The sequence below is a fragment of the Pistacia vera genome, unplaced genomic scaffold, assembly GCF_008641045.1.
Source record: "Pistacia vera cultivar Batoury unplaced genomic scaffold, PisVer_v2 Contig483, whole genome shotgun sequence".
Lineage (NCBI taxonomy): Eukaryota > Viridiplantae > Streptophyta > Magnoliopsida > Sapindales > Anacardiaceae > Pistacia > Pistacia vera.
In genome coordinates this window covers 927,396-951,304 of record NW_022196316.1, presented here as the reverse complement: position 1 = coordinate 951,304, position 23,909 = coordinate 927,396, and the positions used below count along the sequence as shown (strand labels likewise).

Genomic DNA, 23,909 nt, shown 5'->3' with positions numbered 1-23,909 from the left:
TTGTCATTGGCCAGTTTTATTATTATTTTACTCAACTTTCCGTTGTTTCTCATTATTTTAAGTCATCACGGCAGAGGCAACGTTAGGGTTCCCCAACTTCAAATTCAAAAACTACTAAACTAGTGGCAATATCGTAAATAACACCCCATCCAAGGGTGGTTTGACATGTGCAGTTAGTTGGATCACTTTATAAGAACATCCACCTCCACCTTTCCTCTCCGTCGGATCAAATCATCATCCTCAATTCATTCGAAAAAATCCAAAATCCGCCTTCATCTTCCTGTCTCACTCCTCTCACGCTCTCTAAAAACAGCGTCGTTCTCAGCCGATCAACGGCACCTGTTTTAATAGTGAGGGTTTCTGTTTATTCGAGATTCGATTTAATCTAAAACAGAAGCGACCATGTCTCTGAGACCCAACGCTAGAACTGAGGTTCGCAGAAGCAGGTACAAGGTAGCTGTGGATGCCGAAGAAGGACGCAGAAGGAGAGAAGACAACATGGTAGAGATCCGAAAGAACAAGCGAGAAGAGAGTTTACTCAAGAAGCGACGCGAAGGACTTCAGGCTCAACAACAACTCTCCTCTTCTCTCACTTCTTCCGCTCCTGATAATAAGAAGGTTTTCATCATATACACGCGTCTTCGATTCTACTGTTACTGATTTAATTTTCTTGTTCTTGTTCTTGTTCTGTAGTAAATGATTATGCTTGAGTTAACTGTAAACCGCTAGGGTTACATTTTGGTGATCGTATATGTTTAATTTAGTTTTGATTTTCTTTTATAGATTTTGAATTATTGTATTTCGTTTTTTTAATTAGTGAAGCGGTTCTTTCTTTGAAGAATTTTATGAATTTCTTAGTGTAGTGTTTGGAGGTTTTGATACATTTTGTAATCAATACGTTCAAAACTTTATTCGAAATGATGGGAAGTGGTTCCCTTATACACTTTGGTATTGTACTTGCCATGTAATGGGTTGGATAGACCATTGACTTTCAGTAGATGAAACATTCTTGATTCTCTCTCTCTCTCTCTCTCTCTCTCTCTCTCTCTTTAAATCAATTGAATTAAGAACGTATTCATCAATCCAATTGCAGTTAGAAAGTCTCCCAGCGATGGTTGCAGGCGTTTGGTCAGATGATAGGAATGCACAGCTTGAGGCTACCACTCATTTCAGGAAACTACTCTCAATAGGTTCATCTTTCATTTTATAACTAATTGTTCTTATTATTGTATTATTTTTCACAAAGGTGTAATTAGCAATCTAATTTTTTTTTTATTGAATCTGACTACAGAACGCAGTCCTCCAATCAATGAAGTTATACAATCTGGTGTTGTTCCTCGTTTTATAGATTTTCTTTCAAGGGACGACTTCCCACAGCTCCAGGTTTTAATTAGCTCCCCATCTTATTCATTTGAGGCATTCAATTCATTTTTTTTTTCAATTATTTGATTTCTGTTCTTCTAATCAGCTTCTTACTGTTTTGGGTGATGTTCAGTTTGAGGCTGCTTGGGCTCTTACAAATATTGCTTCGGGGACATCAGAAAATACTAGGGTCGTGATTGATCATGGGGCTGTGCCAATATTTGTTAAACTTTTAAGTTCTCCAACAGATGATGTTCGAGAGCAGGTATATGTTGTATATGGTCATGTTTTTGTTTTTGCTTTTTTATTTCATTTTTTCTTCTTTCAGCATGCAATACAAGTACAGTATTTAAAGCCATTTTCTGGATATTTAGGCTGTTTGGGCATTGGGAAATGTAGCTGGTGACTCACCTAAATGCCGTGATCTTGTCCTCAGCCATGGGGCTTTGCTGCCATTGCTGGCACAGTTCAATGAACATGCTAAGCTTTCAATGCTGCGAAATGCAACATGGACATTGTCAAACTTCTGCAGGGGCAAGCCGCAGCCTTTGTTTGAGCAGGTTGGATATTGTTGGTTATTATGTGCTTTTTATCTCATTTTTTCTGACATTGGTTACTAATGTCTGGTTCCTTTTATTTTCCATGATCAGACAAAGCCTGCACTTCCAGCTCTTGAGCGCCTTATACATTCAAATGATGATGAAGTCCTCACAGATGCTTGCTGGGCTTTATCATACCTATCAGATGGCACCAATGACAAAATCCAAGCTGTTATTGAGGCCCGTGTCTGCCCCAGGCTAGTCGAACTTTTACTGTGAGTATTTCATTTTCTTTTCTGTATGTTGAATCATTATTTACTTTTTGTTTCTACTTTATTTCAATATCTCACTTGTGAAATCTGAATTCTTTAAACCTGTGTATATTTCTAGTCATCCATCTCCATCAGTGCTCATTCCTGCCCTTCGTACGGTTGGAAATATTGTTACTGGGGATGATATGCAGACTCAGGTATTTTTGCTTAAATTTGTTAATGATATGATTCTGTAGTACTTACTGATTTTATACTATTTTTTTTCTTGGCATCCACGATTTTGAATTCTATTGGCAAAGTACATTTATTAATATATTAGGTTCTATTTTTCCTAAAAAGAACAGACATTTGTTAGTGACGAGGCTGTATTTGTATTGAAATCAAATTCTAATATATGGCCTTATGCTTTTTGCATATGGAAATCTTTATATTTGTCAATTTTATGAGTTGGTTATATACCCACGGGTAGAAATGAATTAGAGAGACATAATTAGGAGTAGCTCTTAGGTGTCCACCTTACAATTCTGTTTTGCATTATACTGTTCTAGTATCTGAAGAGTTAGAACTTGAATACTAGATAGTGACCCATTTAGAAGTGAAAAGGTGTATGTCCTATTCTTCCTTGTCTAATCATTCTTCTACTTTTCCTTTTAATTTAATTTTAAGGAAATACGCTTTATATGATTTGCATTGTGGTTTTTGTGAGTTTTTTATTTATCTTTTGGTTGACATATTTTGCCTCATGAGTCTGTGTCTGATCCTTCCATTTATTTCTTCTTACAGTGTATAATAAACCACCAGGCTCTGCCTTGCCTTTTGAACCTGTTGACACAAAATTACAAGAAGAGCATCAAGAAGGAAGCTTGTTGGACCATCTCAAACATCACTGCTGGAAATGTAAATCAGATACAGGTTGGTGAATCATCTGTATTTTTTTTCAGAATTTCTGGTTGCTTGCTTACTTAGGTACTTCATCTCATATTGTTTTATAATATATCACATGTCACTATTTTCATTAGCTGCAATGTTTCAAAGGGTGCCGTGGGGTAATTGTATGGAGTTTTCAGCTTTTTTTATTTTTTCCCCTATTTTTTTTTAAATTTTGTAATTTTTGGCTTTGTCAATTTATGGAAATTGATTTTGCTGCTTATATTTTAAAAATATATGTAGGCTGTGATTGATGCCAGTATCATTGCACCCCTTGTTCAACTGCTTCAAAATGCTGAGTTTGAGATCAAGAAGGAAGCTGCATGGGCTATTGTTTGGAGGTTTTGATACATTTTGTAATCAATACGTTCAAAACTTTATTCGAAATGATGGGAAGTGGTTCCCTTATACACTTTGGTATTGTACTTGCCATGTAATGGGTTGGATAGACCATTGACTTTCAGTAGATGAAACATTCTTGATTCTCTCTCTCTCTCTCTCTCTCTCTCTCTCTCTCTTTAAATCAATTGAATTAAGAACGTATTCATCAATCCAATTGCAGTTAGAAAGTCTCCCAGCGATGGTTGCAGGCGTTTGGTCAGATGATAGGAATGCACAGCTTGAGGCTACCACTCATTTCAGGAAACTACTCTCAATAGGTTCATCTTTCATTTTATAACTAATTGTTCTTATTATTGTATTATTTTTCACAAAGGTGTAATTAGCAATCTAATTTTTTTTTTATTGAATCTGACTACAGAACGCAGTCCTCCAATCAATGAAGTTATACAATCTGGTGTTGTTCCTCGTTTTATAGATTTTCTTTCAAGGGACGACTTCCCACAGCTCCAGGTTTTAATTAGCTCCCCATCTTATTCATTTGAGGCATTCAATTCATTTATTTTTCAATTATTTGATTTCTGTTCTTCTAATCAGCTTCTTACTGTTTTGGGTGATGTTCAGTTTGAGGCTGCTTGGGCTCTTACAAATATTGCTTCGGGGACATCAGAAAATACTAGGGTCGTGATTGATCATGGGGCTGTGCCAATATTTGTTAAACTTTTAAGTTCTCCAACAGATGATGTTCGAGAGCAGGTATATGTTGTATATGGTCATGTTTTTGTTTTTGCTTTTTTATTTCATTTTTTCTTCTTTCAGCATGCAATACAAGTACAGTATTTAAAGCCATTTTCTGGATATTTAGGCTGTTTGGGCATTGGGAAATGTAGCTGGTGACTCACCTAAATGCCGTGATCTTGTCCTCAGCCATGGGGCTTTGCTGCCATTGCTGGCACAGTTCAATGAACATGCTAAGCTTTCAATGCTGCGAAATGCAACATGGACATTGTCAAACTTCTGCAGGGGCAAGCCGCAGCCTTTGTTTGAGCAGGTTGGATATTGTTGGTTATTATGTGCTTTTTATCTCATTTTTTCTGACATTGGTTACTAATGTCTGGTTCCTTTTATTTTCCATGATCAGACAAAGCCTGCACTTCCAGCTCTTGAGCGCCTTATACATTCAAATGATGATGAAGTCCTCACAGATGCTTGCTGGGCTTTATCATACCTATCAGATGGCACCAATGACAAAATCCAAGCTGTTATTGAGGCCCGTGTCTGCCCCAGGCTAGTCGAACTTTTACTGTGAGTATTTCATTTTCTTTTCTGTATGTTGAATCATTATTTACTTTTTGTTTCTACTTTATTTCAATATCTCACTTGTGAAATCTGAATTCTTTAAACCTGTGTATATTTCTAGTCATCCATCTCCATCAGTGCTCATTCCTGCCCTTCGTACGGTTGGAAATATTGTTACTGGGGATGATATGCAGACTCAGGTATTTTTGCTTAAATTTGTTAATGATATGATTCTGTAGTACTTACTGATTTTATACTATTTTTTTTCTTGGCATCCACGATTTTGAATTCTATTGGCAAAGTACATTTATTAATATATTAGGTTCTATTTTTCCTAAAAAGAACAGACATTTGTTAGTGACGAGGCTGTATTTGTATTGAAATCAAATTCTAATATATGGCCTTATGCTTTTTGCATATGGAAATCTTTATATTTGTCAATTTTATGAGTTGGTTATATACCCACGGGTAGAAATGAATTAGAGAGACATAATTAGGAGTAGCTCTTAGGTGTCCACCTTACAATTCTGTTTTGCATTATACTGTTCTAGTATCTGAAGAGTTAGAACTTGAATACTAGATAGTGACCCATTTAGAAGTGAAAAGGTGTATGTCCTATTCTTCCTTGTCTAATCATTCTTCTACTTTTCCTTTTAATTTAATTTTAAGGAAATACGCTTTATATGATTTGCATTGTGGTTTTTGTGAGTTTTTTATTTATCTTTTGGTTGACATATTTTGCCTCATGAGTCTGTGTCTGATCCTTCCATTTATTTCTTCTTACAGTGTATAATAAACCACCAGGCTCTGCCTTGCCTTTTGAACCTGTTGACACAAAATTACAAGAAGAGCATCAAGAAGGAAGCTTGTTGGACCATCTCAAACATCACTGCTGGAAATGTAAATCAGATACAGGTTGGTGAATCATCTGTATTTTTTTTCAGAATTTCTGGTTGCTTACTTACTTAGGTACTTCATCTCATATTGTTTTATAATATATCACATGTCACTATTTTCATTAGCTGCAATGTTTCAAAGGGTGCCGTGGGGTAATTGTATGGAGTTTTCAGCTTTTTTTATTTTTTCCCCTTTTTTTTTTAAATTTTGTAATTTTTGGCTTTGTCAATTTATGGAAATTGATTTTGCTGCTTATATTTTAAAAATATATGTAGGCTGTGATTGATGCCAGTATCATTGCACCCCTTGTTCAACTGCTTCAAAATGCTGAGTTTGAGATCAAGAAAGAAGCTGCATGGGCTATTTCAAATGCTACTTCTGGTGGTACTAAGGAGCAGATAAAGTATATATTATATTCTTTTATCTCATGATGAAATTTTTACCCATTTATTATTTTCGTACATAACAGATAGCATTTTATCTATATCTGATAGGTTCTTGGTGAACCAAGGGTGTATTAAGCCATTGTGTGATCTCCTGAACTGTCCTGACCCAAGAATTGTCACAGTTTGCTTGGAAGGGCTTGAGAACATTTTGAAGGTTGGGGAAGCTGAGAAAAGTGCGGGTAACACAGGAGATGTAAATGTGTATGCCCAATTTATTGATGAGGCTGAGGGTTTAGAAAAGATTGAAAACCTTCAAAGTCATGACAACAATGAGATATATGAGAAAGCAGTGAAGATTCTGGAGACTTATTGGGTGGAGGAGGATGAAGATGAGCCATTGCCTCCTGGCGATGCTTCCCAAGCTGGATTCCGTTTTGGAGGCAACGAAGTTTCTGTTCCTTCTGGTGGATTCAACTTTAGTTGAAGGTTTGGACTCAACCTGTAATCTTTTATTTTAAGATTTTTATATCAAGTGAAGTTGATTGGGAAATCGTTTTTTACTTGTCATTTTCTTGGCATGAATGAAGTTGACTGTGGGTTAAAATGCGATATTTATTTACCCTTGTCAAGACTGGTTTGTGAAGACATAGGCTGCTTACCTAATCACTTCTTGATAATGGATTGATTTTTTGTAATTCGAGTTTGAGACTGAGCTTATTAGACTGTGAGCTTCAGATGTTCATAATTGGGATGGAGTTGTGTTCGGACTGGCCATTTAGACCCTGGGATACATTCCTGCTGAGCTTTGGGCCTTGTTTCATCTTCTTTTTTTTTATTTTTTTATTTTTTTTAATTTTTAAGTTAAGACTTTAAATATCTTAATGATGTTTCTTTAAAAAAAGAAAAAATATTGTGGCTGATTTTAGATCATTCATCATGACACTATTTGCAATTTGCAGGACATTCAGTTGGTTATAAGAATGAAGGTCAGAGTCCAGGTCTGGTGATCAATGTTGTCAAGCTCGTGTGGGAGAGTTTCTGCTTGCCGTTCTTGGGTCTAGTTTTTGGTCCACATTCAGCTGTAGTTCAAGATAGGCTGGGGAAATGTTTGTTTGGTATGATGGTTGAATAAAAGAGTGGTGCATGATCTGGACTGGTTTAGAAATGTGGTTTCCCTACATGCGGACCCTGGAAATTACACAGTATAGAGTCTCTCCATCTTTTTTACCTTTTTTCTTTTTGGTGGTTATTCTTTTTTAAGTGTCCTCGTTTTTTAACGCAAGGATGGGGCATCCAGCTACCGATCTAAACTTCTCATTAGAGCAACAAAGTAAAAATATATATTTGTTTCTTCTCTTAAAGGTCTTTTTTTTTCTTTTTTAATTCAGATTATTGTGGATCGCATGATTTTGTATTTTGATTGAAAGGCATATGGTATATCCTTTTCGGTTCGGAGGGGAATTTTTTCAGTTTTGTAATATGTCAAAACATTCGAAGGTTAATGAAATATAATGTTTGGTCAACCTCTGTAAACCACTTGCAAGGACACGATTTAGCAGTTGTATCTTTTTTTTCATGTTTAAAATTTTAAATTTGTATACATCTTTTGCAATTGCATGATTTGAAATGGAAGTTCAAATAATTGTGGCATTTGCAAAACCATTTCCTGTCACAGTCCGTGCAATGTGGTTACTTTGGTGAAGTGGTAAAGGGGAACGTGTATTCGTGTTGCAACGGCTATTAAAGTTTTTGCGCTGAATGTCTATTTGCATAATGACGGTGCGATGCGCTCCTCCATTTTGTTAAGTGGATTGTCTTTATAAGTCACGGGTATTTCTGTAAAATTCCAGGCTGTCCGTACCATATACTGGTAGAGAAATACGAATAATACAATGCAACAAGTGTCCATGCGCAAGAAAGAACCAGGAAGTAGCCTTATGCTACTGTACAAAACCCGTGATTAACTTCTGGAAAAGACATTTCCGACTTGTTTTATTCCCATTTTTCTCCTTATCACTCATTGCAACACTCTCCCATTGAAAACCAATCAAATCGTTTACACAGAGCTCCAAGGAGTACTACTATTTGCCACTGTCTATGCTAAGCTTACAATAAAATCAAAGAAAATGAAAAGCCAACTATCTTCTTGCGATGAAGATGAGTACTACTCATCGAGAATGGTGTCCCACTGGTGGAGATCAGCTGCGAAGTTTGATGAATGNCTGGTAGAGAAATACGAATAATACAATGCAACAAGTGTCCATGCGCAAGAAAGAACCAGGAAGTAGCCTTAGGCTACTGTACAAAACCCGTGATTAACTTCTGGAAAAGACATTTCCGACTTGTTTTATTCCCATTTTTCTCCTTATCACTCATTGCAACACTCTCCCATTGAAAACCAATCAAATCGTTTACACAGAGCTCCAAGGAGTACTACTATTTGCCACTGTCTATGCTAAGCTTACAATAAAATCCAAGAAAATGAAAAGCCGACTATCTTCTTGCGATGAAGATGAGTACTACTCATCGAGAATGGTGTCCCACTGGTGGAGATCAGCTGCGAAGTTTGATGAATGTGTTAAGCTCAAGCTTGACCTCCCCGACGTTTCTCGTCTCACACCTAGACTCAGACTGCTTAGGGAGATGGAGAGATTGGCCTTAATTGCATCTGAAGGACTCAATGAGCTTCGACACAAGCTTCTTAACTATAGTTCTGGTGACTTCTGGGTACCCGCTGGAGGGATTAAAAAGGAGGAGATGGACATTCCACCGGTGATCACTATTCTCTTAGTGGGTTTTTCTGGTTCAGGGAAAAGCTCTCTTATCAACCTTATGTACAGTGTTCTTAGTCGCTCTGGACTCTTACTCTTCGCTCAAACATCATCAGGTAAGCACAAAAATGCTACCCTTGCGCCAACTACTTTTTTTTTTTTTTCAAGTATTCTAAACGGTAACCTACTGTACTGGTTTTCCTAGTAAGTTCTTGCGATTCGACAACCATGTACATGGAAGAGCACAATGTGTTGAGGTCAATGCGAAGTGGGTTCTGCGTGTATGATTCGAGGGGGTATGATTATGATAGATTGAGTGAAGGACTAGAGGAATTGTCTTTTTTAATGGGGGAAGGGGTTCACCATAATCAGTTGTGCTTGAGATCAGTCGACTATTCATCGACGAGAAATGACGTTGATGCTGATTATGTGAGATCATCTTCTAAGTTCGTACAGAGGAGGGTGAATTGTGCAATGGTAGTTGTTCACATGGCAGAGATCTACAAAGCTTTAAAAGCAAGTGATTCTAAGCCATTAGAGGCCACCAGACAGCTCTTCTGCACACCCGAGTTGCGAAAATGCAGTAAGTTTTCCTTCTTTTATTCTTTATTATCATCTTTTATTATTTATTATTACTCTTATTAGTAATTTTACCATGCAATTATTTATGATAGTCACATTCATTTGTACGTAATTATTGTCGACGTTGCATCACAAAGCAAGCATAGTATCATAGCTTTCCTCAATAAGCAGGACAAGTCAGTCATGGTTCTTTTGTGCTTATTTGGTAAAGCTTGCTGGGTAGAACTTTTAGGCTTTAAAACCATACATTTTACCATTTACATCACAGATTCCTAACTTCGTGTCATTTTCTCGATAATGAAGCTTGCGGCTTGCATGACCTTCATCATTAATGAATTATGGACTGACCATGCATGGCCTCATATAATGTTATGGCAATAAAAAAATGAAATAGTGCTTCTACAAAACTTACTCTCATTATGGGTAAACTACATTTATGTTTTTAACAACACTTTTGTTTCTAATTATATCACAGCATTTTTGTTTGACGGGACTTGTTCTTCTTATACATAAATCCCACTCTCATTAAAGTATTCCACAGATGAAAAACAAACAATTTTTGTCGTGCTAGTTAAAGTTTGTGCTAAAGTAGTAACAGAAAATCTAACAAATGTGTGTTGGTCTGTCCACTGTGGATACAGATGAGAATCCTATCTTGATATTAACCCACGGTGATATGTTATCAACCGAAGAGAGGATCGATGCTAGGCTGAAAATATGTGAATGTCTTGGTATATCTGAGACGAGTGGGGTGTATGACATTGTATGCCTCACAGAGTATGGATTTCCCGCTGAAGAATGTGATCCTGTTTCAGCCTATGCTGTAACTGAAGCTGTGTACAGGGCATTACTAATCTCAGACAGGGGCCACTTTCCAAAAAATAATCTCCAAGACTGGACAATTCTTATATTGTCATGGCTTATGTGCTTCATTGCCTCTGTTTTCCGTTTCCTTGCTGATATATGCTCCACACTCGGAGGGAGGAATAATAAACTGAAGTTGTGATAGAGATTGTTGTAGAAGGGAGGAAGCATATTTGCTTTGTATAATAATGCCGAACTACTAATGACTAATGACTAGGCGAGTGATAAGTATTATGTATCTCCAACTTTGGAAGACTCTGTAAAATGAAGTAGGCTAATTTATTGACTTGGTGTCCAGAATAAGAGTAGAGATGCTTTTTACAAGGTTAAAGGCGTATCTCCACCTACTTCTGCCGCGTTTCACTTTGATTACATCACAGAAGAAATCACAAGGCTTGTAATATAGCATGTGATAATTTCTTCTGGAAAAAATCTACTACGGAAGTATTTTATAAATCATATTATTAATCGTGTATGCTAATATTTTTCTTCTAACCAATAAGGCAATTTTTTAACGGTCTTACTGAAAGCGAAATCTAACTGTAAATTAAAGTTTTAAATCCTTCCCCCAGTGAAGTTGACATCTAAGTTTGAAGCTGTTATAAAATTATCAATTTCTCCACCCCAGAAAGAAAAAATATTAATCTTGTAAATTAAAACGATACTTTATAACTGCTAAAGCTAACGCTAGTACTTAGCCTACAGAAACAGTAGTAGACTGTTTTTGCATTGTAAAAACTCCACGACCTTTACCATTTTTTGTGTAACTGTAAGCAACTAATATAATTGTAGAGATGATTTTACGTTCTCAAGACACTTTCAGCTTTCTCTCAGACTGGGAGCATCTTCCATTTTGAATGGGCTGGACACTGAAACTGCTCTGAGCCTCAGATACTATTAAAAGTCATGGATGGTCCACATATTTTGTTTTAATTAATAGGGAAATGGAAATGAAATAAACTGATGAAATTATGGGAACCACTAGTTGGTGACACGCGGCAGAAATAATATTATATTATATAGTTACCTTCTCTTGATCACATAATATTAGTGTGCTAATCATGTAGGGTTTTTGGACTACATTACAGGTATGAAGTTGACTGTAAAGTAAAAGGGCTCCATTTTATTTGTTATCTACTGGGAACAAAACCATCACAAAAAAAATGGTTGGCTGTCCGTGCATATGAACCAGAATATATGGGCCGGGTTTTGTCTTTTATTGCATCGTTATCTTTCTAAATTCTAATATTTACATTAATTTTGATATTTTAATTACACGGTAAGCGACACGAATAACCTCCTTGATTCTGCCTCTGGCATCCATCAGGCGACAACCACGAGATCCATATCCACCAGTTCCTCTGTAATTGGTCTTCTGGTGGTCAAACACACATTCCTTACTACAAGCAAAACAAGAGAAAGGAAAATTAAAGAATTTTAAATATATATGATAAGAGTGAACCGTCCCTTTGGTTTTGTTCCCCGATTGTATTGATGGCATGAGAAATTAAATAAACAGCAGCAAAATCTCAGCGCCAACTATTTGACTATCACTTAACAGGTCAATGGACTTTTTTTTTTAATTTTTTAACTAAGATGTCTAAATTAACTTACAAACTTAAAGGATCAAATAAGTTATAATGTTATTATAATAGGTGATTTTAGTGTTAAACCAGATATTGACCCAACTTATAAGCTTAAAGACCAGATAAGTTATAATGTTATTATGATAGGTGATCCTAAGGTTTAAACACAAAAACTCAAGAAAGAGAACAAACTTTTTGATCGTCAGACCAATCTCTCTTGAATTATGTGTGTGTGTGTGTGTGTGTGAGAGAGAGAGAGAGAGAGAGAGATAAAGTGATAACCAGTCAGCTCTAGCAAAGAAACCGCTAACCGGGGATGATGACATACATTTTCCATCTAATTTAATGTATTAACGATGTCCTGCTGCCCCGAGTGACTGACACTATAAAAATATCATTTGTAGTGGCATATAATAAAACCCTCTCTTCCTGTTACCCTAGTTGCTCTGTTTCTCCTCTGCCATTGAATATAACTCAACGTCTCTTTCGTAGCATCTTTACTAGATCACTTCTCTCTTCCACTGATCAATCTCAATGCTGTGTCTATGATTGCAAAATTTGTGTTTTGCTTTGTACTACATCACTCTTCTTCAGGTACTAGTATTCATCTGGTGGCTCACTCTCCAAAATTTTGAGAATAGATTCCCCCTCGTGATTGAATTCTTATTTATATCGTCTTTGTGGCTGTCTTATCTCGAAGTTCTTCCTCTTATGTCTTAGTCGGATCAACCATAATCTCCCAAAAGATGTTTTGAACTCTCTATAAAACGCCTGATCAAAGGCACACACCTGAGATATCCTGAGGTTTCCTTTTCTCTTCTTCAGATAATTGATAGCTAAAATGGATGTGAAGACAAAAGTGAGTGACCTCTTGCTCTCAACAGTGTTCCGCTCTTGTTATTTGGGCCATATTTTTTTGCTAAATGAACTCATAATCAACCACCTTTTCGTTTAATAAACAGGGATCAGAACCAGAGGACTTGAATAGCTCACCACCAAGTGTATCCAACGAGATCAAGAAAAGCTGTGTAGATTGTCACACAACTACAACACCTCTATGGCGAGGCGGTCCAGCTGGCCCCAGGGTAAAGTGATTAAACATCCTCGCTCCCTTCATTGTATTGCACAGTGATATATTTGGTTATTTTAGTTTTTCCTTATTCTCTCTTTCTTGGCATTTTGTTTGCAGTCACTATGCAATGCATGTGGGATCAGGTACAGAAAGACAAGGAACGCAATCTTGGGTTTGGACAAAAGAAGAGCAGAAAAATGTAAGAGAAAGAATAGTAAAGAGTGTAGGAAGCTTGGAGTTTCGGTGAAAATGGGACTGATGGGTGTTGGAGGAGCAATGTCGTTTAAGAGATCATTGAGAGAGGAAGAAGAAGCTGCCATGCTTTTGATGGCTCTATCTTGCGGCTATATGTCTATGCATGGTCCTTAAAAACAGAGTGAAAGCCCTAACAAACATAACAGCCACCCTCTTCTTCACTATTCACCTTTGACTTTATTGTCATGCAGTCCAATCTCCACCGATCTGGATGGAGAAATGGATGTGGTGTATAAGAAAAGCATCAAGGACTAACTTTTGCAGAAAATGAACATAAGAAGGGATTTTCTTTAGGTTCCATGTTATTGTAATTTTGTATTGAATTCATCTTTTAGTTAACTTGATTGGTCGCCTTTTTGTTTTCAATCCGAATCGCATTATGAATGCATTTCGTTCTGTTGAACTTGAAGATATAGTAACTCAGACGAAGCCAATTGTATGATGTGAGCAGATGAATCTCATGAAAAAAGAATGATATTATTGATCACAAACATCATAAGAACTGATAAATTCTTCAACATACAATTAATTCCTTATATGTGCTCATTCCCTCAAAATGCAGATATTTGGATAAACATACATTGGATTATTGTATAGGTTGCACTTTTAAGTTACTGAAATTGACCAAGACTACATTTGAACTTAATTTCCGGTACTTCTTTTACGTCATCAATTACTACTCCAAAAGTCCATTAAAACAATGGTCTCTTTATTTGTTCAAGATCACGAAAATACTTATTTTTGGATCCAACTCCTTGTGTGTAAGATCACTTAGGAAGTGGGTTAAAGTTTGTTGGCACTTAATTTTGGACGCCAATAATTTACACGTGAAAAGGGTTAAGCGGACTTAAGAATCATATATGATGGATCCATGAGATTTGAATATGGAACTGAGATTATATATGTTGCAGAAAACATAAATAATAGGCTGACAAGAGAGGTTTTTATAGTGGTTTGGATGCTCAACAAGCGACTCTTACATTCACTGTTATTTTATTGATCTCTGACTATTTCTATTATTTTACCTGTAAGACATACAAAGATGAAGAAATACAGTATTTACAGAGAGAAAGAATTGAGCTCTTATCTATGGTTAGCTCTTATATGTCTAGTTTCTCTCTTTGGAGAAGAGAAGTGTCAATTTATATACCTAAACATTTAATATAATGTGTGTTTTATAAGTTGATTTGACACATAAAAGATTTTCATCTATTTATCTTTTTAAAATAAGATATAATTGATGTGAATATATGGGATTGACAGCACATTTATTAGGCTGTGACATAACAAAATTAAATTCGTAATGTAGGTCCAAATCTATTCACTTTGTGACATAGTAATCAGAAATCTCTAGAATAAAAAATCCACGAAGTCAAAGTCTCAGTTGACTGTTTGACTCCGATTAGAGAATTCTAGTTGATCCTGCTCAACTTTCGGGAGCCTTCTAGCCGCTCGTAGAAGCAGTAAGCAACTTCCAGTGCATCTGGAGGTCTTTGAATGACACCCAAAGCACAGCGAGGCACTTTAAGCAATTGCCACGTTATACTCTTAACACGTGGCTTCTCTAGAAAGGCGTCCATTTTTCTGCATCGCTTTATTTTGTTCCTTTCTTGTAGACCACCAGCATCAAAGAAACAAAAAAACCTACTCGAAGTTGAGCATAAACCAGAGCTGAAGTTTTAAGAAAGTAGAAAATGATGCAATCAAGATTAGCAGCTACTGCAAAAAGATCGTGCTGGGTTTTCTCGGCGGCAAACAATCAAGTTCTTCAACGAAAATTCCTCGTGGCTGCTGCCTCGAGTGGTCGAACTGCTGACCCCGCCATTCACTCGGGAGAACTTGAAGCTGGCCCTGACGTTCACACTGGAGAACCTCAAGTAAGACTCTCTTGAACTCTCTTAATTACTACTTCTCAATCTCATAGTTCATATTCACATATTTGTGATCAAATAATTTTTTTTTTTAAAAAAAAAAAGAAAAACTAACAGTCCTATTTGTGTAGCAGGGTGCAGATAACGTGACAGCGGCTGAACCGGCTAGGCACAAACTAGCATCAGAACACAAACCCAGTAGTGACGTTATAGAAACCGAGCCACTGGTGACACCTAAACCACCACATATCTCTTCTCCGAGGCTTGAAAGTACCGGGCTAAAACAACCCTTAAACCCCCAAGTTCAACAAAAGCGCCGCAACAGTACTAATGTAGCACTGGAAGACGTGATCTGCATCGGTGTAGATGGCACACCGTTAAAAGAAGACCAAGAAAAGGAACAAAGAGATGAGAGGGAGAAAACACTTGATGAAAAAGAGTATTTTAGTAACCACAAGGCATCACCATTATCGGAAATTAAAATAGCGGACACAAGAAAACCGATAACTCGAGCCACTGATGGAACCGCGGATGCAAGAGCAGATTATGGGGCTGGAAGAGATGTGATTGGGTGGAAACCAGAGCAGCTTGACACTGCGGAGGAATCCCTCAGGAGAGCTACTGAGATATGGAAACAGAATGCCATGCGTGGTGATCCCGACGTGTTTCCACACTCGAGGGTTTTGAGAGAGCTTCGTGGTGAATGGTTTTGACTTTTGATGTGGTGGATTTACATCAAACTTTGCAATTAATTGATTTTATTTTCGAAGATCCAAGTGTTCATAGAATAATGTAATAACTAATTCGGATGTGTTTATGTATTTGAGAGATGTTCAATAGACAATATCTGAGGAAGTTATTTGGTTTGAGATATGTCCTGATAAATGTGACTCAAAAATTCATGGTCATAACTAGAATCATGAGTGTTATTAGAATTTGCCCCAAAATGTAATTCATGTGTTTAGGACCAAGTGGTTTTAATTCCCATTCAAAAATGTGTTTAGGACACGGATTCAAACTGTACGTTCGCAAATTTAATAAATCGACTGGCAACTGAAATGCCTCGGCATTTTGCAAGAGTCTCCTGGTTAATTACTTCTTCAACATTGAAAAGCTAGTTCAAAATTTGAGTTAAATCATTCGAATGATTTCGTCAATCGTCAAAGAAAATGTCCAAAGTATTTATTGTTTTTGTTTCTGCTTCACATCACCTCGAAACCTTTTATTTTGCAATATGTTTATCACTTATCAGCACAGCCACCCATGAAAGCGGTCCATGGTGGTTGTGTGTATCAAATTCCAGGAAAACACAAATGTTGTAGTACGTAATATCTTAAATGCGAGCTGAATTTGTTGCGTTTATTTTGGAATATCTATCTTTTGCGCACATCATAAACTTGTCTTGTTAATTATCATTGATTTTATGCCAATTTTTGTTGAACCGTCAATTCTCCAATTGACGGAAAAGATATAGGCGCTAAAGTGTTAACAACCAACCTTAATTAACCTTTAGTTGTGAGTCGCTTGTAACTTCATTCCAGCAAAAGTTGAACTTTCTGGCCTCAGCCGAACTTAACAGTAGTTTTAAGAGTTGATAAATTGATAACAATACGCTCCAGTCTCCAAGGCATAGCTTGGAGAATGAGAGTGAGCGGTATAGCAAGACTCAAACCTTTTAGCTTTCTATACTTGTGAAAAACGTTGTTGCTTTTCCATTTTGTTGGTATTTTACTGGAAAGAGATGGCCATTGCAATATCTTTAGGGGGATAATTGATGTAGCAAAATCCGCATAGAAAAAAGACTACCTCTTGTTTTATAGATTTTATTTTTATATTATTTTGAGAATGGTATCTTAAAGGATAACATTGAAGGAATATTAGTGCAGTCTCCAATACACACATGTACTCCTATCCTGCTTTCTGTCAAAGCCAAGCAATATCATCATCATCATCAAATTCAATTCATCTTCTTTTGTGTTCCCACTGTTTTTCCAAACTTTTCTTTGCCATATCCCAATTAACTCCATGGCAAAACTACTTATCCTTTTCACCTTCATCCTGGTATCCCTTTCCAACCTCTCATTTTCCACATCAATAACAACTTCTAAAGATCAAACACCATGCACAATGTGTTATTCATGTGAAAACCCTTGCCAACCCCTTCCCTCTCCACCACCACCTGTAATAGTTTGCCCGCCGCCACCTCCACCACCTTCTCCACCGCCACCAAGCGGCCCTCAATGTCCACCACCGCCGAAGCTGCCGCCTACGACGCCCGATACTGGAATTATTGGAGGCGCATATAATCCACCACCGATTGGCGGACAATTTTCCCCACCGAACCCAGTAGTTCCGTATTTTCCGTACTACTATAACCCACCAGCACCACCATCTTCTGCTACTTCCAATTCTGTCACATTAAGACTAAAATTAGTTGTTCCTTCCATTTTCCTTTTCTTTACTATGCTGTGCTTCTTCTAAAACCTAAATGCATTGCAGATTGTCATGACGGTTATGATTTTTTTCTGTTGTATTTCTCAGTTGCATCTCTAGGATTGTCCAAGAATTTAGTATGTCTAGTTAGGGTGACTAGTCAGTAGCCACAGCTTCAGCTTTTCAATAGCATAGGGGGACTGTGGGAGAAGAAATAAGACTTTCTTTTATTATTAAAGAAATGTGTCGTCGTTGTAGATTATAACATGATCTCATGTTTATGATTTAATAAAATTTGTAATATTTTCTTGATAATAGTCTCTCTCTTACATATATATATATAATTTTTGAGAGTTCTTTATTTAATAGAAATGAGAATGAGGTATATGGAATCACAGCTGTAATATTTACGTGCTATCTTCGCAATGTTTGTATGTACAGTTCTGTCGGTGAGGCTGCCAGCTATGAATCTATATCGAACCATAAATGAATTAGCTGACCAAATTAATTTCAATGTATTTTTTCTGAACTTAATGGAGAAATAATTAATTATTAGCAGTCTTCAATGATGCTTCATATGACTGAGTAAAATTTTTATTGAGTTCTTCCCGGCTGAGTTAATGCCCTTTATTTTTTATTTTTTATTTTTTCTATCGAAATACTACTACTTGCATAAATATAAGCAATTTAATTAAAAATTAAGAATTTTGTGAGCAGATCAAATACGAGATTAGTCTTATGTTTACTTTGAGGAAAGTGTGAATAAAACAATATTTATAATTTGATGCGGTGTGGAAGTGGAACATCACATGGAGATGCTAATCTGTGTTAAGAATAATATTTATTTTCAAACTCTAAGGATTGGTCTAATAGTAAAAAATGTTTACTCGTTTAATTGATTTTTTGGGTTAGAACCATCTTAAGATCACTTATCACATTTATAATTTATTTTGAAATATGAGAGTGTTTAATGAGTTTCGAAGATTAGTTGATGTGCACGTAAACTAACTTGAATACCTCGATTAAAAAAAAAAAAAAATATATATATATATATATATATATTATGCTTATATTAAATGTGATACATAACGAGAAAGTTAAGTGAATTACAGATGATGCATTAATAATACAATTTGTGCTTAAAAATGTAGCTAATGTGAATTTTAATAAATAGAAACTGTAATTTAAATAATGAGGAATAGCGTATAAATAAAATAACAAGTAGGATTCTTTTGTGGCACATGGCAATGGGAATGGCGCGCATCAACATTTATTTTCTACGTTTGAAGGAGACAAACCAGGCAATGTGATTGTGAACATCAATCCCACGTTTAATAATCATGCGTTATTTCCACGCTTCTTAATTTTCCACATTAATAATACAAAATTAAAAACCGAGGGCAGATTGAATCGATTCAAGTTCTTGTGAATGTATTGCGCCGCATGCAGCTTTGACAAACAAATTTACATATGCTCATGTCATGGGAATGAAGAAAAAAGTAACATTATGTATCCTTTTCATTTGGTTGCATAGTAGTGATCATATTCATATATCAAAAATGCTACGGACACCAGGATTTTTGCACCAAAATGTTGTACTAGCCTACGTATCCCTCGATTCACACCAGCAAACCAGACACGTTTCACGTTATTTTTATTTTTTTCTAGTGAACGGTCGTTCATCAAATATGGACGGTCGTTCACTTACATGGACTCCCGTCCATATTATATGGACGAGGGTTCATTTACTACAGATGGACATTCCTATTTAAAGGACGTCCGTCCATGAATAAAAAATTCTTATAAAAATTAGGGACGGTCGTTCATAGGTTATGGACGGCTGTCCCTAAATATAGGACGGGCGTTCATATTTTAATGGATGCATGTTCATTAACAATTCTTTTTTAAAAATTAAAAAACATTTAGGGACGGCCGTTCATCCATTATAGAAGACTGTCTCTTCATTTTGGACGGGCGTCCGTAAGGAATGGAGGACTGTCCATAATGTAAATATAAAAAAATAAAATAAAAAACAATGGACGCCCGTCCAAATTCTATGGACTGGCGTCCAGTTAATATGGACGGTCGTCCAAATTATATGGGCGGCTGTCCAAAAAGCACATACTCAAAGCTCTTATTTCCAGTTCAGCTTGCTTCTTCTTCGCTTTTGATAATTTAACCTCCTTCTGCAACAAGATTGTTGGACGGCTCTCTACTTCAACTTCTTCCCATGCTCTGTTTATAGCTACTTATCCTCTTCTGTAGTAACTACAAAAGGACCTAAGAAAGACTAAGATAGGGAACTGGTAAAGAGAAGGAAATCTTGATTGTAAAAGCTCAGAAAAAATAGGAGAGTTCAATAATCAAGTTAAGAAGACCTGCCATTCTGCGGTGAAGACCAAAGTCACAGCAGACGAAAGAGGTAGGTTCAACACTCGTCGTTTCGTTTAGCTTCTGGCTCGCTCTAGTACTTTCATTTGAGAAGACCTGCGATTCGCCACCAATAGCTGTGACTTACGCTGGCTCAGATCAGTCGCACTCCCTATGCTCGCCTTACTTGGGCCACCTACTACAAACCTTAGAGCTCTTTTTTTTTTTCTTTCTACTCGCTCTTCGAAATGTGATCACTACTAGTTAGTTCAGCTTCTCGCTCCGCTCGACCGGCGCTGAGAACAAAAAAAAAAAGTTTCTTTCGATTCCTCCTCTGTCCCATTTGTCTCATGCTCCTCATGCTTTTGTTTCCTCCACGATCTTCTCTGGTCTATCAGTCAGAGTAGTTGCTCGTTGCATGGTCAGGGTCTACATGAGTTGGCCTATTTGTCTCTTGCTCTCGTTCCTTTCATATGTTTACCTTTCTATCCTAACTTTGAATTGTAACTTAACAACTATGAGTAGCAGATTGCCGACGAGTAGCCTATTGCCGACCTTGAGTTATGTCGCTTTTCTTTATCAGTATCAGTCAACTGGAAAGCACTGCCCCTCCATAACCAGCCGCCCTTAGCGGTTCATTCATGTTACGAGGCCTTAGCCGTTAATGAATGACGTTACGAGGAAAACCATGAGCCTCTCCGGAACACGTAACACGACGTTCCTAGGGACAAAGACCTTCAAGCTCTAAGGCTATCATAGTAATGCCAGCATGGTTACATCTAACTGCCCACTGGGCAAGCTTCAACTTCAAAGTCACCTGATTTGGCACCAGCCAAAGGAGTATGAGCAGCAGCTGGGGAACCACCATAACCATCCATGGGAGTAAGAATATGTTTCGCTGTTGGAGCTGTTGTTGCTGCAATTGTTTAAGCAAAAGCTGTCGATACAATACGATGGACGGCGGTCCATCTCATGCGGACGACCGTCCAGATAGCTTCTTTGGTTCAGAGAGCCAGCATTTCCAACTTGACTGGCGTTCAAGGTGCTGTCAACGTTCAGGGGGAAGACCAGAAAAAGCTTGATGTTGTTTCAAATGAGGTTGGTAAGGAATAGAGGCTATCAACACAGACAGTTCAGTAGCAATAGAGGTTGCTACGGCTGCGATAGCACGGGACTTTTGTTTCTGGAGGGTTCGAAGAAGAGTAAGATTCAGCCATTTATGGCTAAGCAGGGTGACTGTGCACTACCCAAAACGGACGCCCGTCCACACTTAAAGGACAACCATCCACAGTCCAACGTTTTTCTTTTATTCTTTAAAACCAAAACAATGGACGGGCGTCCATTCCTTACAAACTCCCGTCCAAAATGAAGGGACGGCCGTCCATAATGGATGAACGACCGTCCCTAAATGTTTTTTAATTTTCAAAAAAGAATTGTTAATGGACGGGCGTCCACCTATGAATGATTATCCCCAATTATTATAAGAATTTTTTATTCATGGACGAGCGTCCTTTAAATAGGAACGCACGTCCATAGTAAATGGACGGGAGTCCATGTAAGTGAACGGCCATCCATATTTGATGAACAACTGTTCACTAGAAAAAAAATAAAATTAATGTGAAACATGTCTGGTTTGCTGGTGTGAATCGAGGGACAAGTAGGCCGGTACAACATTTTTGTGCAAAAATCCCGATGTCCGTAGCATTTTTGGAATCAAGGGACACGTAGGCCAGTAACATTTTGGTGCAAACATCCTGGTGTCCGTAGCATTTTTGGAATCGAGAGACACGTAGGCTGGTACAACATTTCAGTACAAAAATCCCAGTGTCCAAGCATTTTTTATTCACATATAAGTCCAAAATGTGGATAAATTATTTTTGTGTATTGTTATTAATTAATTTTTAAAGAAGCTGTAGATAGGGTAGTCTTATCCGGAGGAGAGAAACATTTGTATTTATTATTATATGCACGTAATATCTGCATCACCCCTGACGCACTCTTTAATAACATTGAAACAGTTTTGCATATCTATAACCACAAACAGTTTTATCACTCTTTAACTGCCAAGGCTCTACCCCGTCCCCATCCCCATCCCCATCCCCATCCCCATGTGCCTCGCCTATTTTTGTGCAATATTATTAACCTTTTTTTTTTTTTTTTGTTGATCAACTCTCAATCCTACAATCTATTTACATTTTAAACGTGTAGAACAATTTATATGTCACTTAAAACCATTTAAATCTACTTCTTTTTATTTGATTGATTCATTTTATTTTTGCTTTTCTTAAAAGGTAAATTGCCCTATTTTTTCAATGTAATTGACAGCTACCAAACGAGGGTTTCAGACTTACAATTTTTGTTTAAACGTATACCATATTTGCAAATAATTAATAATAAATCATGTACCGTGAATTATTATTAAGTAAAATCGCAATCAAGAGTGACCGTGTAAATATATGAATGACAACTTGGTTGTTATACATATACGTATATACATGCATATGACTTCGTACTTGTAGGGTTGAAAATACACTTATGGCCCTACCCGAACATACACATCTGGACCAGGTTTGGATAAGAATGAGTGGTGATTGGTGAATGTGTTACACTTGTTGATAAAAGCCTAACCCCACACACCACAATGCATAACATAAACCACCATCTCAAATTACTTTAAAGCCACCACACCCATGTAACAATGGAATCATTTTCGCACCACCAAATTGTTTTTTTTCTTTTTTCTTTTTTTTAAATACTTTTTAGTGCATCATTTTTTCCTAATCCATGTGATTATACTTATGCATACATTACACACCTTCAACCTACTCTACTATTTTATCTTTTTTTTTTTTTTTTTTTTTTTTTTTTTTTTTTTTTTTTAAACCAAAGATTTAGTTGATTGAGTTTTGTTTTTGGATTTTTTCCAATTCCAAATAAAATAAATAAATCACAATAAATTAAGTAATTGTAACATTTTTTAAACCTCAAATTCAATACTGGTATATTAGACTAAGAAAATATTTTTTATTAGTTTTTTTTTTTTTTCTCTTAAATGGCTTTTACCTGTTGCTGCAAGAACTACACCAACTTGGGTGATCTGATCGACCTAGTCGTAATTAGAACTGATGTGCATATGATTATGGATAATCAGCAGTGGATAAATAATAAGTACAGTAAAGTAAATGGCAAAGAGATTTTTAAAAAGGTTCGGCGAGTTAAACTCTTGAGCATACGTCTACTGTTATTGTATTTGCTGTGAAAGCTTACAATGACAATCCTAGAATAATTTGCTAACCCTTTTCTCATCGTTGAAGGGGGTTTATATGCAGAGTTTGCACAAAGGAAAGAGCGAATATAAAGGGATTACAATTAAGTTTGAATTGCAACTCCGATATTCTCACGATTGGGCGCTATGATTGCGCAAAGATTGTTGTCGATCTGATCCTTCCCGATATATCCGGGACCTGAAGTTATCTGTGAATTGGTTGAACAACTGCAAGGATTGGTCGCGACTAGCTTATGCTAAGTCAAGCTATAACTCGACAAGCTTATAATAGGTCGGACAATTGGTAGAGTTGAGCTGGTTCTAGATCTGGCTATAACCTCGCAGCACTCCGAGCTTGGTGGAAAAATCACATACAACATCTGCCCCCTAGTATTCGATGCTCGTTTCGAGCTTCAAAGACTATTGCTTGATTTGATATCAAGCTCGACATTCATCAGTAAGGCATTGGATGCAGATTCGATCGAGCTTTGAGAGTCGCACTCATGCCCAGTCAACGTACTCCACACTAGGACATTTTTTCTTATGCGACATTCTTGACAAACTCAGAATTTGAAAAGAAAGGATAATTGTGTAAATTCTACACGGTCATGTCGCATTAAATGTGGCAGCCTTTGGCAATTACTTTTCATCGCGCATGGGTGACTATAGTTGTCCACGCGGGGAGTTAAGGCGACGTGTAGCGACGGTTATTATTATGGTAGTCTGATAGTTAATCGCCCCTCACGGATGATTAACACGTGGCCATGTCCAAGGGTTGAATCACTCTACGAATGGAGGGTCGAGATTCACTGTAAATTG

General features: G+C 36.9%; 5 protein-coding genes across 6 annotated transcripts; all 5 read left to right on the top strand.

Moving 5' to 3' along the window:
* Positions 1-206: 206 nt before the first annotated feature.
* LOC116146830 (importin subunit alpha-like) lies at positions 207-7,554 on the top strand. The gene is made up of 12 exons (XM_031432285.1): positions 207-618; positions 1,094-1,190; positions 1,292-1,383; positions 1,496-1,627; positions 1,737-1,922; positions 2,013-2,176; positions 2,292-2,370; positions 2,957-3,085; positions 3,344-3,406; positions 5,974-6,038; positions 6,130-6,507; positions 6,981-7,554. The coding sequence occupies exons 1-11, from the start codon at positions 403-405 to the stop codon at positions 6,503-6,505; spliced, it is 1,599 nt and encodes a 532-aa protein (XP_031288145.1). The 5' UTR covers positions 207-402; the 3' UTR covers positions 6,506-6,507; positions 6,981-7,554.
* Positions 7,555-8,323: 769 nt separating this feature from the next.
* Positions 8,324-10,524, top strand: LOC116146824. The gene is made up of 4 exons (XM_031432278.1): positions 8,324-8,372; positions 8,408-8,908; positions 8,998-9,375; positions 10,016-10,524. The coding sequence occupies exons 2-4, from the start codon at positions 8,503-8,505 to the stop codon at positions 10,378-10,380; spliced, it is 1,149 nt and encodes a 382-aa protein (XP_031288138.1). The 5' UTR covers positions 8,324-8,372; positions 8,408-8,502; the 3' UTR covers positions 10,381-10,524.
* A 1,891-nt stretch (positions 10,525-12,415) lies between these two features.
* LOC116146723 (GATA transcription factor 15-like) lies at positions 12,416-13,391 on the top strand. Its single transcript, XM_031432145.1, has 3 exons — positions 12,416-12,683; positions 12,787-12,909; positions 13,014-13,391. The coding sequence occupies exons 1-3, from the start codon at positions 12,666-12,668 to the stop codon at positions 13,263-13,265; spliced, it is 393 nt and encodes a 130-aa protein (XP_031288005.1). The 5' UTR covers positions 12,416-12,665; the 3' UTR covers positions 13,266-13,391.
* Positions 13,392-14,761: 1,370 nt separating this feature from the next.
* On the top strand, positions 14,762-15,974 carry LOC116146820. 2 transcript variants are annotated; one of them, XM_031432271.1, is made up of 2 exons: positions 14,762-15,028; positions 15,157-15,974. In XM_031432271.1, the coding sequence occupies exons 1-2, from the start codon at positions 14,846-14,848 to the stop codon at positions 15,733-15,735; spliced, it is 762 nt and encodes a 253-aa protein (XP_031288131.1). In that variant the 5' UTR covers positions 14,762-14,845; the 3' UTR covers positions 15,736-15,974. The 2 variants fall into 2 exon arrangements, with proteins under 2 accessions (XP_031288131.1, XP_031288130.1); XM_031432270.1 differs by having other exon boundaries at positions 15,154-15,974.
* A 1,175-nt stretch (positions 15,975-17,149) lies between these two features.
* Positions 17,150-17,503, top strand: LOC116146864 (sulfated surface glycoprotein 185-like). Its single transcript, XM_031432310.1, has one exon. It carries the CDS (start codon positions 17,150-17,152, stop codon positions 17,501-17,503), a length of 354 nt encoding a protein of 117 aa, XP_031288170.1.
* Positions 17,504-23,909: the final 6,406 nt, after the last annotated feature.